Source organism: Mytilus edulis, chromosome 2 (genome assembly GCF_963676685.1).
Source record: "Mytilus edulis chromosome 2, xbMytEdul2.2, whole genome shotgun sequence".
In the NCBI taxonomy this organism is placed as follows: domain Eukaryota; kingdom Metazoa; phylum Mollusca; class Bivalvia; order Mytilida; family Mytilidae; genus Mytilus; species Mytilus edulis.
This window is the reverse complement of record NC_092345.1, coordinates 2,044,966-2,060,633: the sequence shown is the minus strand read 5'-3', so window position 1 is coordinate 2,060,633 and position 15,668 is coordinate 2,044,966. Positions and strand designations below refer to the sequence as shown.

Genomic DNA, 15,668 nt, shown 5'->3' with positions numbered 1-15,668 from the left:
ATAATGTCAAAAATTCAATCACAATCCAAATTCAGACAGTATCAAACTTGAATATTGTGACCGAATTTGCCCCAACTGTTCAGGTTTCTAGTTCTCTGTGCTGTGTTTTGTGTACTATTGTTTGTCTGTTTGTCTTTTTCTTTTTTAGTTGTGTCGTTGTCAGTTTATTTTCGACTTATGAGTTTGACTGTCCCTTTGGTATCTTTCACCTCTCTTTTAGAACTTCATCGAGTTTTGAGGTTGTGCCCTTTCAGATTTCCATATATCTAAATGTTCAATGAAGAATCATTCTCCATTGTCTAAGCAAACTTTACCTGGGGAAATTTCAAACTTCTTTCTTCGTGTCAGAAAATATTTTAGTTTAAGCACTGAAAATGTTGCATACAGTGATGCATTCAGGTGACATATAAAATGCAATTTCAGAACTTGAAAGAAAACAGCATGCTCAGTTCCAAGAATGTTGTTTTTATTAATGTTGTTCAAATAAATCAGAACATTATTAATTTTTTATTTCAAACGTTTTTTTGTAAAAATGAGTAAATAATCCTGACAGTTGTGTGACTAAGAAGTTAATTAGTTCCAATACAGTATTAAACTTTAGTTAATACAATACAATACTAATACATGTACCCAACAGAATAAAGTTCTATTAAAATATAATCGATTTAACTTTTAAATGATCTTGGTGTGGATCTTGCAGTAGATTTTGGTGTTCCAACGCGTCCAATGTGTGCCACTTTTTGCTGAATTGATCCCAGGCGAGTTGTAGATTTTACTAAATCATACGGATATTCAACAGATATATCAATCGATTTTAATCTAGCTGATACCATTTTGATCTCGTCCTCCATGGTCTTTGTCTGTGTGCGAATGGCTGCTAGTTCTTGCACTGCCTGAGTATTACCCGAATTTTCTTGTATGCTGTCCAAGAGCATTTTATAGAAATTCAATGTGTTATTCTTTGTTTTGAATGCCTTTGCTTCCTTTTCCAGTTCTGTTTGTTTTTGTGTGTGGAAAGCATCGAGTTCTGTGGCCAAATTATCTTCCAATTCATCTAAATGGGTATTTATCTTTTCTCTAAATTCTCTAAGTCTTCCCTGCTCAAATTTCAATTGGTCATCCAGTTTCTTTTTATTTTGCATTCGACCTTGAAAGAGTTTCTCCGTTTCAGTTTCTAAAGTGTCTACGGCTTTACGCAGTCTCATAGTACTAGGGTCCATTTTTATATTGATAGCAACCTGATGTAAAAGTACTACAGTGCAACCTTTATGCATGACCTTAGCACAAATTGGACAACATGGCGTCCATTCCTCTTTGCAGAAATGAGTCATTTCTTCATTATGATGATATTTGCATTTGCGAACGAACTCAAAATTTCCAGGAGTTAGCATCTCTTTAAGTTTGACAACCGGATGTCGGAGTTTAGTTGTTGTTAAATCTTTATGATAGTCGGCATGTTCATCACACAGAGCCTGAGCACAGTAGCCACACCATGAAGAAGCCTTTGATTCCCTTCCACGTTCCTTACAACGATTACAAGATGGCGAAGACGCACATTTTCTACTCATCAATGTAGAAATTAATGTACTAGTTGGAAGATTCTCGGCAAATTCTTTAGCAGACATATTCGAAACAGTGGCTGCAGGCATTTCGCAGACCGGACATGAAACGTGCGAAGAAGATTTTGTATCCTTTATTTGTTGAACATAAAACTCTATACAAGCTTCACAGAACGAATGAATGCACGGCAAATGTTTAGGACAACACATGTCCTTCTTGCATAAATGGCATGTTGTAAGATTGAGAATAGACTCAAAGGGCGTCTCAGACTTCCTGCTTTGGACAGAAGCAGACGAATGTTGCCTCTTCTTCAGATGTGGTCCTTTTGGAGTTGTGAAGATTGAGCTCGACATTTTATCTTGCTGTCCACCTATTTTGAAACAAACTTACTGTAATTCGGTCCTCAAAATCTTCCTTTTTGATTTTAATATATCAACAAGGTGTCAGCATTATATCTACGTAGACACAACTTTTAGCCTTTCATAAATTACTGATCCATATTAAGAGTAACAAATACAAATATTGAATTAGTTCGTTGCCCATGAGTGATATGAGCAAGTGGAATTTAATTTTTCGATATTGTTAAAACATTGATACCTTTGTTTTGAATTTTATTTTATTTTACTTCTGTGTTTCTTTACATAAATGATTGTCAATATGTGTATTTCTTACTTTTAATGGTATGATCAAAATGATGTAAATATTGATCTTGACCAGATATAAAGTGAAGTTAAAACTTTTAAATAGTCCAAAATTATGTTACGTAGTGTTCAAAGCCAGTTATCACATTTGTAAATAAATCTTGTTGTGAATAATGGCGAAAATCTGCGATATTCTGTAACCACCAAAAAAACATTTAATTGGATGAATAAATCTGATACTTTAAAATATTTGTTCATTATCACTTCAGTTCAGTTTAAAATGTCAGCCTAGTTTATACATTTTCTATGTTCAAGTTTTCGTATCGTATCGAAGCCAACAGAACCTAAAATGTGCATCATTAAATAATGAATGTAAGTTGCGTTTGAAAATCAACCTTAACTTGGGACATTTTTCAACATCAAAAGCAAAAAATTATCACTTCATCTTATACAGAAATAGTAGCATCCTAAATGTCTTTTATTCGTACCTACCTATGACACCCATTGTCCCGCACAAAGTATTACAAGCACTTAAAAGTTAAAATGAATAGAATTGAAATATGTATGAATTATGTATGAATTAAGGAAATGACTCGAAAATCACCTTAAATCAGTGACAAATATTGCACTTGAATATGCGGCCTAAAATGAACTTGCACTTTATGTCAAAATAATGGTGGGAAAATTTGTCTCCTGTTTGTTGCGTTCATAATTGTCATTTTCCCAGTCAATAGTATATTCATGGATTGTCAGTGTGTGCATGGATTGTCATTATGTACATGGATTATCAGTGTGTACATGGATTGTCAGTGTGTACATGGATTGTCAGTGTGTGCATTGATTGTCAGTGTGTACATGGATTGGCTGTTGTACATATATTGTCAGTGTGTACATGCATTGTCAGTGTGTACATGGATTGGCTGTGTGTGCATAGATTGTCAGTCTGTACATATATTGTCTGTCTGTACATAGATTGTCAGTGTGTACATGGATTGTCAGTATGTACATGAATTGGCTGTGTGTGCATGGATTGTCAGTCTGTACATAGATTGCCTGTCTGTTCATAGATTATCATTGTGTACATAAATCGTCAGTGTGTGCATGGATTGTCAGTGTGTATGGATTGTCAGTGTGTGTATGGATTGTCAGTGTGTACATGGATTGTCAGTGTGTATATAGATTGTTAGTATGTACATGGATTGTCAGTGTGTACATAGATTGTCAGTGTGCACATGGATTGACAGTGTGTACATAGATTGTCAGTCTATACATGGATTGTCAATGTAAACATGGATTAACTGTGTGTACATGGATTATCAGTGTGAACATAGATTGTCAGTGTATACATGGATTTTCAGTGTATACATGGATTAACTGTGTGTACATGGATTATCAGTGTGAACATAGATTGTCAGTGTATACATGGATTTTCAGTGTGTACATGGATTGGCTGTTGTACATATATTGTCAATGTGTGCATGGATTGGCTGTTGTACATGTATTGTCAGTGTCTACATGGATTGGCTGTGTATGCATAGATTGTCAGTCTGTACATATATTGTCTGTCTGTACATAGATTGTCAGTGTGTACATGGATTGTCAGTATGAACATGAATTGGCTGTGTGTGCATGGATTGTCAGTCTGTACATAGATTGTCTGTCTGTTCATAGATTATCATTGTGTACATAAATCGTCAGTGTGTGCATCGATTGTTAGTGTGTGTATGGATTGTCAGTGTGTGTATGGATTGTCAGTGTGTACATGGATTGTCAGTGTGTATATAGAATGTTAGTATGTACATGGATTGTCAGTGTGTACATAGATTGTCAGTGTGCACATGGATTGACAGTGTGTACATAGATTGTCAGTCTATACATGAATTGTCAATGTAAACATGGATTAACTGTGTGTACATGGATTATCAGTGTGAACATAGATTGTCAGTGTATACATGGATACATAGATTGTCTGTGTGTTCATTGATTGTCAGTGTGTACATGGATTGTCAGTGTGTACATGGATTGGCTGTTGTACATATATTGTCAATGTGTGCATGGATTGGCTGTTGTACATGTATTGTCAGTGTCTACATGGATTGGCTGTGTATGCATAGATTGTCAGTCTGTACATATATTGTCTGTCTGTACATAGATTGTCAGTGTGTACATGGATTGTCAGTATGAACATGAATTGGCTGTGTGTGCATGGATTGTCAGTCTGTACATAGATTGTCTGTCTGTTCATAGATTATCATTGTGTACATAAATCGTCAGTGTGTGCATCGATTGTTAGTGTGTATATAGAATGTTAGTATGTACATGGATTGTCAGTGTGTACATAGATTGTCAGTGTGCACATGGATTGACAGTGTGTACATAGATTGTCAGTCTATACATGAATTGTCAATGTAAACATGGATTAACTGTGTGTACATGGATTATCAGTGTGAACTAGATTGTCAGTGTATACATGGATTGTCAGTGTATACATGGATTGTCAGTGTATAAATGGATTAACTATGTGTACATGGATTGTCATTGTATTCATGGATTGTCAGTGTGTACATGGATTGGCTGTGTGTGCATGGATTGTCAGTCTGTACATAGATTGTCTGTCTGTTCATAGATTATCATTGTATACATAAATCGTCAGTGTGTGCATGGATTGTCAGTGTGTGTATGGATTGTCAGTGTGTACATGGATTGTCTCTGTGTATGAATTGTCAGTGTGTACATGGATTGTATTAGTGTATTGATTATCAGTGTGTACATGGATTGTCAGTCTGTACATAGATTGTCTGTGTGTACATGGATTGTCAGTATGAACATGAATTGGCTGTGTGTGCATAGATTGTCAGTCTGTATATAGATTGTCTGTGTGTACATAGATTGTCAGTGTATACATGGATACATAGATTGTCTGTGTGTACCTTGATTGTCAGTGTGTACATGGATTGTCAGTGTGTACATGGATTGTCAGTGTGTACATAGATTGTCAGTCTGTACATAGATTGTCTGTGTGTACATAGATTGTCAGTGTATACATGGATACATAGATTGTCTGTGTGTACATTGATTGTCAGTGTGTACATGGATTGTCAGTGTGTACATGGATTGGCTGTTGTACATATATTGTCAATGTGTTCATGGATTGGCTGTGTGTGCATAGATTGTCAGTCTGTACATATATTGTCTGTCTGTACATAGATTGTCAGTGTGTACATGAATTTGCTGTGTGTGCATGGATTGTCAGTCTGTACATAGATTGTCTGTATGTTCATCGATTATCATTGTGTACATATATGGTCAGTGTGTGCATGGATTGTCAGTGTGTGTATGGATTGTCAGTGTGTATATAGATTGTTAGTATGCACATGGATTGTCAGTGTGTACATAGATTGTCAGTGTGCACATGGATTGACAGTGTACATAGATTGTCAGTCTATACATGGATTGTCAATGTAAACATGGATTAACTGTGTGTACATGGATTATCAGTGTGAACATAGATTGTCAGTGTATACATGGATTGTCAGTGTATACATGGATTAACTGTGTGTACATGGATTGTCATTGTATTCATGGACTGTCAGTATGTACATGAATTGGGTGTGTGTGCATGGATTGTCAGTCTGTACATAGATTGTCTGCCTGTTCATAGATTATCATTGTGTACATAAATCGTCAGTGTGTGCATGGATTGTCAGTATGTGTATGGATTGTCAGTGTGTACATGGATTGTCTCTGTGTATGAATTGTCAGTGTGTTAATGGATTGTATGTGTGTATGGATTATCAGTGTGTACATGGATTGTCATTCTGTACATAGATTGTCTGTGTGTACATGGATTGTCAGTGTATACATTGATTGTCAGTGTGTACATGGATTGTCAGTCTGTACATAGATTGCCTGTGTGTACATAGATTGTCAGTTTATACATGGATACATTTATTGTCTGTGTGTACATTGATTGTCAGTGTGTACATGGATTGTCAGTGTGTACATGGATTGTCAGTGTGTACATCGATTGTCAGCGTGTATATGTATTGTTAGTGAGTACATAGATTGTCAGTATGTACATGGATTGTCAGTGTGTACATGGATTGTCAGTCTGTACATGGATATTCTGTGTGTGCATGTTTTGTCAGATGCATTGTTTCTTTATTGTTAATATATTTTTGTCGAGCCTCCGACTTTAGTCGAAAAAGCAAGACTAAGCGATCCTACATTCCGTCGTCGTCGGTGTCGTCGGCGGCGTCCACAAATATTCACTCTGTGGTTAAAGTTTTTGAAATTTTAATAACTTTCTTAAACCATACTGGATTTCTACCAAAATTGGACAGAAGCTTGTTTATGATCATAAGATAGTATCCAGAAGTAAATTTTGTGAAAATAAAATTCCATTTTTTCCGTATTTTACTTATATATGCACTTAGTTTTTCTGCGGGAAAACATTACATCACTCTGTGGTTGTAGTTTTTAAAATTTAATAACTTTCTTAAACTATCCTTGGTTTGTACCAAACTTGAACAGAAGGTTGTTTATGATCATAAGATAGTATCCAGAAGTAAATTTTGTAAAATGACAAATCCATTTTTTCCATATTTTACTTTAAATGGACTTTTTTTCTGCCAGGAAATAACACATTCACTCTGTGGTTAAATTTTAAAAAAAATTTGATAACTTTCTTATACTATTTTTTATTTGTACCAAACTAAGACAGAAGCTTGTTTATGATCAAAAGCTAGTATCTAGAAGGAAATTTTGTTAATATTTTGTACCGGTGTATCTGTATTTTACTTATAAATGGACTTAGTTTTTCTTCCAGTTAACATTACATCCAGTCTGCAGTTAAAGTTTTTAAAACATTTATTACATTCATAAACTACCCAGGATTTTTTACCAAACTTGGACAGAAGCTTCCTACAATCCAAACATGGTATCAAGCGGAATATTTTTATCGATTTTTCCCTCATTTTTGTTGATCCTGCAATTTACAGCAAAAGTAGGCGAGACACTGGGTTCCGCGGAACCCTTACAATTTTTTTAAGTTTTAGGACAACAAATATGTGTTCCCATGGGAACCAAATGTGTTCCTCTTCTTGTGGGCTTGTTCCTTTGCTCATATGAGGCTAACTTCATACAGCAGCTTCTTAGAAAGTATGAAAAGTTAATATTATCTTTTAATTGCACTTCCCGCTATATAGATGGTGTCCTCTCACTAAATAATTCTAAGTTTGGTTATAATACTGAACGCAATTATCCCATCTTCCTTGAAATAGAGGATACAACAAATTCAGTTAAGTTTGCCCAAAATCTTGACGTATCTAGAAACTCAAAATTAGGGTCGTTTGAGAACAAAACTTTATGACAAAAGAGATGAATTTAGTTTCCCAATTGTGAACTTTCTATTTCTATGTATCAACATTCCAGTAGCTCCTGCATATATTATATGAAGTATATATCTCCCGTTTGATTCAATATGCCAGAGCTGGCGTTTCCTATAATAATTTGCTTCATAGAGGGTTTCTGCTAATAAGTAAACTTTTGAACCAAAAATTCTAATTGGTTGTGATTAAATCGTCCTTTCGAAAAAAAAATATACGGACGCCATAACGAGTTGGTTGATCATTATGAAATACCTGTTTCACAGATGACGACGGATATGTTCCAATCGTCGTTACCATAATCCCGTCCGCCTTTCCCGAATGTGACCTACCGAATAAGACTCATCGCAGAGTTGTTACTGCTATAAGCAACATGACGGGTGCAACATGTGGATCAGGATTTGATTACCCTTCTAGAGCACCTGATATTACCCAAGTTTTCTGTGGGGTTTGTGTTGCTAAGTACTTTGTTCTCTATGTATGTTTTGTGTATGATATCGTTGCTGTCTTTCGGTCGTTTTCTTTGTATTGTTGTTGCCATGGCGATGTCAGTTTATTTCAGTCGACTTAGGAGTTGTCCATTTGGTATCTTTTCTCGTCTTTTCTCGTCTATAAGTTTAGCCGTGAATTTTCTCAATTTGAAAAGTTTCAAATTTTTCATGCCGGTGCCTAGTAAAGCTGTCTAAACTGTGGGCTTTCCTAATTTTTAAAGGCCGTACGGTGCTTATATCCACCTCTTTTGAACTCGTGTGTATAGTTGTTTCATTTGCAATCATAATCCATCTTCTTAATTTCACAAGAAATAAATATAAAAAAGACTTTCGGGTAAGTATAAAGAAAACATTACTATTTAATCTTTTTTTCTTAAAAATTAACACAACAGATAAAAAAACACATCAACCAATAAAAACTAAATTTAGTCGCACAGTTTTATATTTTAAAAAAATTATAAACTGCAACTACCATATTTTTTCATCACAATATTTGTTTGAAATAAAGTTATAATTAAGAAATTTAAATCAATTCCAATACCAGCAAAATTCATAAAAAAATAAGACAGAAAACAAGTTGAAATAAAAAGAAGCGGTGTTCCTTTACGTTGTCACATTGTAACAGTATTTGGTTCTTTCAAAAGTTCCATTTTATAAAAACTCCTTCTCACATCATTGGTTAAGTGAATCGTTTATTTTTTAATTCGCTTTGATTAACGTAAATAATGGCAGTTTTATAAACTTTAAATTATATGGCAGTAATCATTTAAAGCATATATCAACATTATATATCTAATTATAAAGAGTACTTTTCGACCTTCTGAGTGACCAGTGTCCTAGTCCTAAATTACGACCAAATTCTTTAATATGGACGGAACCCATTTTTGGCAGTGCTTTTTCTAAATCATGTACCGGTTGAACAGATAAGTTTGTACGTTTCAAGGTTCTCTTTCTCTGCTGTATATCACAGTTAATACTTTCTGTCTGTTCTCTCAGTTTAGCCAACTCTGTAACGGATTGGAGGCTAGTTGATTTTGAATGAATAGCTTCTAACATTAGCTTATAATATTTTACTGTCCGTAATCTTGTATCAATGATCATTTTCTCATTTTCTAAATCGCTTTTAACTTTTTCGTATTTTGACTCTAGTTCTCCATTTAAGTTTTGTTCTATTTCATCAAGGTATTCGTCCATAACTTTTCGGAAAATTGAAATGTTATCTTTCCCAGCTTGGAGTTGTTCGTCTAATCTTTGCAAATTGCGTTTTCTATCATCTGAAAGCTCTTGAGATTCAGTTTCAAGAAAGTCTAGTTTCGGATCTAATTCCTTTGTAGTGTGATTTCCTTTAATTTCCGGTGCAACCTCTGATATTTGTAGCACGCCTTTGTTAAGGAAATAGCAGGTTCTGTGCTGTATTTTCCCACATATGTTACACGTTGTTGTCCAGTCACGAGGACAAAAGTACGCCATGTCCTCTTTTGGATGATGAACGCACTTTTGGTAAGGGAATCTTAGCTTTGTGGCATCTTGTAGATCTGTTGTAGGGTGGTAGATCTTCATTGTAGTGAGCTGTCGATGCAAATCCATGTGATCGAAACATAACGCATTTGCACAATATCCACACCATTTCACAGCCTCTCTTGTGCAACCATCATTAAAGTGACAAACTTTTTGTTCAATGGCTGGTTCACATAACAGTGTGGAACAAACGGTCCCTATCGGTAAGTTCTCTGCGTACGATTTAGCGTTTAGTTTGCCTAATGTTTGGAACACCATCATTTTGCATTCTGGACAATGTATTTCTATTTTCCCCGGGGAATCCTTGATAATTTTCTCCACATATTTTGTCAGACATGGTTCACAAAACGAATGCAAACAAGGAAGGCACTTAGGTACACGGATTTGTTTGTCGCAAAGGATACAGAGTAGAATATCCACCACTTTCGCTTTATCGTCTGCTTCTGTATCAGTAATGGCCGGCTCCTCAGCCACAATATTTACAGGTTCTTCTTTTGGAGGTTCGTCTTTCGGCTTCTTGGACGCCATGTTGGACGTAACCAATGGTTATGTTGCATACTGCCATTTAGGTTTACAGAAATGTTGATGAACGATAAAGGTCTCTTCGTATTAATGGTTATTTGACTTTATGTAGGTCTTCATTGTAACTTGATGAATTGTTTAAATGTTATCTACATAGTCCTTAGTAATTTAGTAAACGGTTGGTGTTTAAAACAGTAAACGTTTTCTATACCAGACACGAACTAAACTGACATATGATATTTCAAAATGTATTTTAAATTAACTTCAGGTATTTAATGTTATTTAATATTCGAAAATTACAAAAGAATTAATTATACCTCGTTTCATGTAACGATGAAATGCATTGGAAATAAATATTTATAACTAAGGTTAATGCCTTTTATACCTTTACATTAACAGTTCATTATTTTTTGTTGGAAATATATAGAATATTTCTTGATATGAATTACACGTGAAGGGTAAATGATGGTTCGATATCAGCCCTTCTACAAAACACGCAGAGGTTTCTGCATTCGACATCAGCCCTTCTACAAAACATCCAGAGGTTTCTGCATTCGACATCAGTCCTTCTGCAAAACATCCAGAGGTTTCTGCATTTTCAATATGTATGTGCCTTTCCCAAGTCAGTAGCCTGTAATTCATTGGTTGTCGTTTCTTTATGTGTTACATATTTGTTTTTCGTTCATTTGTTGAACATAAATTAGGCCGTTAGTTTTCTGGTTTAAGGTAGATGGGGTGTCTAAATTATAATCCATAGAATCTTTTAATAATTTGCCAAAATGTAGTTCATATCCTGGGTCACCGGACTTATTTTCACGCTACAGGTTGTTCAAAATTGTCAAGATTTTGTATAGATTATGCATGGAAAACCCATTTTTCCGCCATAAAACGCAAACCACACCATAGAATTTTGAGATAAAATATGAGAAGATAGCTTCAATATTATGCTTTCAGATAAGAAAAAGAAAAAATGGGGTCACCGGACTCGTTTTCTTACTACATGTAAAAATGGGTAAATTCCTAGCACATTCTATTGTAAAAGTAACACTATCTGGATTATCTGCCCCTGCATTTGAGTTGTCTCCCCTTATTTGACAAAGTCAGAAAAAAATGAATCAAACAAAAGAATTCTTATTTTTGTAAAATACAATCATAAATATGATCAAACATGGCATTTTCTATATTATAATGAAAATTCTTACACATAAATTACCTACTGCTATAAAAATTTGCACATTTCATCAAAGATCTAGACCTTGTTTTCTAGTATTTCAAAATCCAAGATGGAGGAAGACACCATATCTACCTTAAATTGGCATTTCGGGGCCTTTTATAGCTGACTAGGCTGTATGGGCTTTACGCTTTGCAGTATTCACATGATTTAGTCGATGTGCATGTGTTGAAATGATTTCTTTTGTTATTAACTAGGCTCATGCTTAAAATAGCTTAAGTAACATATACTCAATTATTTTTCTTTCTTGTTTGTATGTCAATATTATTTAATGACAAGATCTCAAAAAGGCTGCTATCGCAGTTTTTGCATTACTCCTATTGTGTTAGTTCCTTTGTGATTTTTGACGTTGAACACACACACACACATATGGCTTTCAAAACGTGTGCCCTAGAGTATATCTGAAGAAGAATATTCTAGAAACAGATTTACATTCTGTATGTATGTGCCTGTTCCAAGTCAGGAGCCTGTAATTCGGTGGTTTTCGTTTGTTGATGTGTTACATATTTGTTTTTCGTTTATTTTTGTACATTAATTAGGACGTTAGTTTTCTCAGTTGAATTGTTTTACATTATCATTTCAGGGCCTTTTAAAGCTGACTATGCGGTATGGCCTTAACTCATGGTTGAAACCAGTGCGGTGACATATAGTTGTTAATTTCTGTGTCATTTGGTCCCTTGTGGAGAGTTGTCTCATTGGCAATCATACCACATCTTCTTCTTGTTTTTATCTATACCAACAAGAAGTTGTTCTAAATCAGGAGCCTCGTCAGTGCTAGTCATTTATTGCTCCGACAGCGATGTAGGTATACGCCAGAGTTTGTCTTACATGAACTTTCACTGTTATTTCTATAAGAAATGTGGTAATGCTAGCCTTTTTGAAATTTAATCGTGAAATTTCGATTTATATAATAAAATAGAGTTTCTTATAGTTTTACCTTGTTGGATTGTTGTCTTATGTATACACAACATTTTCTGCCATCTATATCCCGATGTAAAAAATCATGGAACTTTACTACACAATGATGCATCGAATTCGATTTCACATTTAAAATTAAATCTGTTTGACGCATTACTTGCGTATTTTGGACCAAGACTCTAAGCTTAATTAAGATCAATGGTAAAGACAAACTAAAATAACAAAACTAAACATTTCATAATATTTCTACATAATTTAGATAAATATCTCTTAATAATTTTAGTTTTGAGGAACTTTAATGCAGTCTGATGCTCATATGTGCTGCACAAGCTGAACAAATTTATTATAGAGTGGATTTTGATAGTGATGTACCCTTAAATAGGTTGGTTTTAGATCTGATGGGTGGCGGTACGGGTGCTAGTTTGTAGGCTGATATCTCCCGCCTTTGTAGCGATCCCATTTTATTGATTTGTTTGAAGTATTCCGCGTAGGTTGTAATTGATACTTCAAATGTTTTGGCTTTTCTTTTAAAGGTATGGATATCACCTTCAACGTTTTTAGTTTGGTCTCTAAGCTGCGACATTTCAGTTATTGCTTGAGTATCTGGCGAGTGTATGGTTATGTTTTCCATCAGGTTTTGATAGTGAACGACAGTTCTTAGTTTTATTTCCGCTTTATCTCTTTCTTCTTCTAAATCTATTCGTGTGCGCTCGTAAATCTCGGTAAGCTCGTCATGAAGGTCATCTTCCAGTTGGTCAAGGTGATCGTTGATGTTTTGTCGTATGGTAGAAATACTTTCACGACCTAACCTCAGCTGTAACTCAAGTTCATCAAGATTTTTTATTCGGTCATCAGAAATTTCTTCGGCTTCTTCACGTAACGTATCTAGTCGTTTCTTTAATGTTTTAGCATGTTTACTGTCTTTTACTCTTGCTGCAGCGACCGGAAGCGGTACGACACTTCCTTTCTGATTGTCACATATCTTGTGCAACATCTTACGACAAACATGGCAGCACGGAGTCCATTCCTCCTTACAAAATAAATGCAGATCTTCTTTCTTGTGAAAATGACATTTTTGATAAGGGAACATTAAAGTGTTTGATTTTCCACTAATGTCATCTAGGCTCACCGTTGGATGGCGCTGTTTTATTGAAGTTAATTGTTTGTGGTATTGAACATGCTCTTCACAAAATGCAAGTGCACAGTAGCCACACCAAGACACTGCTTTATTCAAATCACTGTTACATACATTACAAAGTCTAGTCCTTGCTGCCTTTTTGCTAAGAACCGTTGAAATCAGGGTACTTGTAGGCAAAGATTCGATATATTCCCGAGCATTAATTCTGTTCCTTGATACAAGAACTACAGCATGACATAATGGACACGTGATCGTAGTGGTTTTCGAACGGTCAATCAACTTTTTTACATATGTTTCTAAGCAAGATTCACAAAAAGAATGCAAACATGGTAAGATTTTTGGCATTCGCATATTCTCGGAACAGAGTGGACATTTGACTAGGAGGAACTGAGCCTCTTTTTGGTCATGAGAAGGTCCATTGAGTTCAAGTTCTAACGAAACCTCAGTCGTTGCACGTGATAATGATGTGCCACTTCTATCTCCGTCAGTCCTAGGGGAATTCTCTTTGCTATTTATATCACCATTTAATTTTGAATCTTTTAATTCTTCTACATTTTCGTTTACACTAGAATTCCTCGTTTGCTCCGTGTTCTCATCATCTCTCGTTTCACTTGGTTCTTCTTTGTTTGTTTCTGGTGGATCTTGTGCATTTCGGGATTCACCGTTCTGACTAGATGTTCTGAACTGTTGCAGATCCGCTCCGTTATCTTGATGCTTGCTACTGACTTGCTCATACAGATTGTTCTCCAAATGATCTGCTACTGTTTCTTGGTGATTAAGAATAATATCTTGCTGTACTCCATCAGCCATTTTTTATAGCTTAGTCCAATATTTCAAACCTGTTAAAAAGAAACAGTTTTTACCGGATCTTAAGAGCAGATCATGGGTATGAGGAACTGTGAAGGTAATTTACAGAACCCTTCAAATGAATTTGCGAAAAAAAAAATACTTGATTTAATTTCCCTTAAAGACAACAATAAAATTGAGAATGAAAATGCATTTGTATCAAATGTGTTTTGTCGACATAAACGTGCAGATATACTTCTAATCAAATTCAAAACAAATTTTAACTTCCCATACGACCCTCTTTAGTATCCATTAGTAATATGTCGTCAAAAACAAGGTACTATCAAGAACAAAAATATTTTCAAAAACTATTTTCCATTTCAGTAATTAATTGGAACAAAGGTATTTAATTGTTTTATTTAAAAACAGGTATGAATGCAAGTTTAATCAACAAAGACAAAAAAATAAAGATTAACGGCATTTCAGTGTTACGGATAATAAACGTCACCATTACAAATTGAATATGAATAGCGCAACTAATACTTTACACTTACTTACTTTTTTCGAGCTATTTATTGACACGACTTTCGCTAGTTGAAACATGAATATAGATCAGTATAAATATGTTATATATAATGTAGTAACCAATATGTCAACATAATGATAAAATCACGAAGAATAAATGGAAGATTACCTTACTAGCCGTATTTGGCCAAACGTTTAGGATTTTTTGGTACCCAATGCTCTTCAACTTCGTGCTTTATTAGGCTGTTTTAAACATTTTTTGATTCAAGCGTCTTTGATGAGTCTTTTGTAGACGAAACGCGCGTCTGTTGTAAATATAAAATTTCAATCCTAGTATCTATGATGAGTTTATTCGCAGCGAAGTTGGTTGGGAAGACCTCAACGTAAAAATGAGTTATTTTCCAGTTTATCTTTGATAAATGTACCTTTATCATTGAAATGGCACAAAGGGTTTCAATTGTGAAGCTGGATGTGACTCAATTGTGGGTCTCATTGGGGTCTAAGCGTGACGCGGGATTGCCGATTTTTTGTAAGCGTGAAACGTGAAAGTTAAATTATTGTGTCGGGAAAACGGGAAATAAGGTTTAGCGGGACCCGGGAAATGACAAAAAAAAGAGAATTGCTTACGTACATAGTGTAAGCGGGATACGGGAATCTGACAAAATAGTAAGCGGGATCTCCCTTAATTGCTTACTTCGCTAGAGCACATGATAGTCAACACATACAAAATATTGCTAGCACTATGATTAAAACAGTTCATCTCATAACTTTAAACTTTTCTAAGGGGATGCTGATTTTTTTTAGCTGTAATTTAAAAATAGTAATGATTTCATTTTCCTTTCAGTGTTCAATTATTTTTTTTAGTATCAGTAAATATTGTTCATGAACTATTTGTAGCTGCACGTGTCGAGTGCACCCGGTGAAGCCGAACGTCTTGAATGCACCCGATGA

The 15,668-nt window shown here is 35.0% G+C and overlaps 3 protein-coding genes across 3 annotated transcripts; all 3 read right to left on the bottom strand.

Annotated features, from left to right (window-relative positions):
* Positions 1-665: 665 nt before the first annotated feature.
* Positions 666-1,913, bottom strand: LOC139510402 (E3 ubiquitin-protein ligase TRIM56-like). Its single transcript, XM_071296985.1, has one exon. The coding sequence runs from the start codon at positions 1,911-1,913 to the stop codon at positions 666-668; it is 1,248 nt and encodes a 415-aa protein (XP_071153086.1).
* Positions 1,914-8,871: 6,958 nt separating this feature from the next.
* Positions 8,872-10,125, bottom strand: LOC139510401 (E3 ubiquitin/ISG15 ligase TRIM25-like). Its single transcript, XM_071296984.1, has one exon. It carries the CDS (start codon positions 10,123-10,125, stop codon positions 8,872-8,874), a length of 1,254 nt encoding a protein of 417 aa, XP_071153085.1.
* Positions 10,126-12,219: 2,094 nt separating this feature from the next.
* Positions 12,220-14,270, bottom strand: LOC139511222 (E3 ubiquitin-protein ligase TRIM36-like). The gene has a single exon (XM_071297801.1). It carries the CDS (start codon positions 14,214-14,216, stop codon positions 12,612-12,614), a length of 1,605 nt encoding a protein of 534 aa, XP_071153902.1. The 5' UTR covers positions 14,217-14,270; the 3' UTR covers positions 12,220-12,611.
* Positions 14,271-15,668: the final 1,398 nt, after the last annotated feature.

Coding starts and splice junctions, on each gene's coding strand:
- LOC139510401 (XM_071296984.1), bottom strand. CDS start 10,125: ATGGCGTCCAAGAAGCCGAAAGACGAACCTCCAAAAGAAGAACCTGTA.
- LOC139511222 (XM_071297801.1), bottom strand. CDS start 14,216: ATGGCTGATGGAGTACAGCAAGATATTATTCTTAATCACCAAGAAACA.
- LOC139510402 (XM_071296985.1), bottom strand. CDS start 1,913: ATGTCGAGCTCAATCTTCACAACTCCAAAAGGACCACATCTGAAGAAG.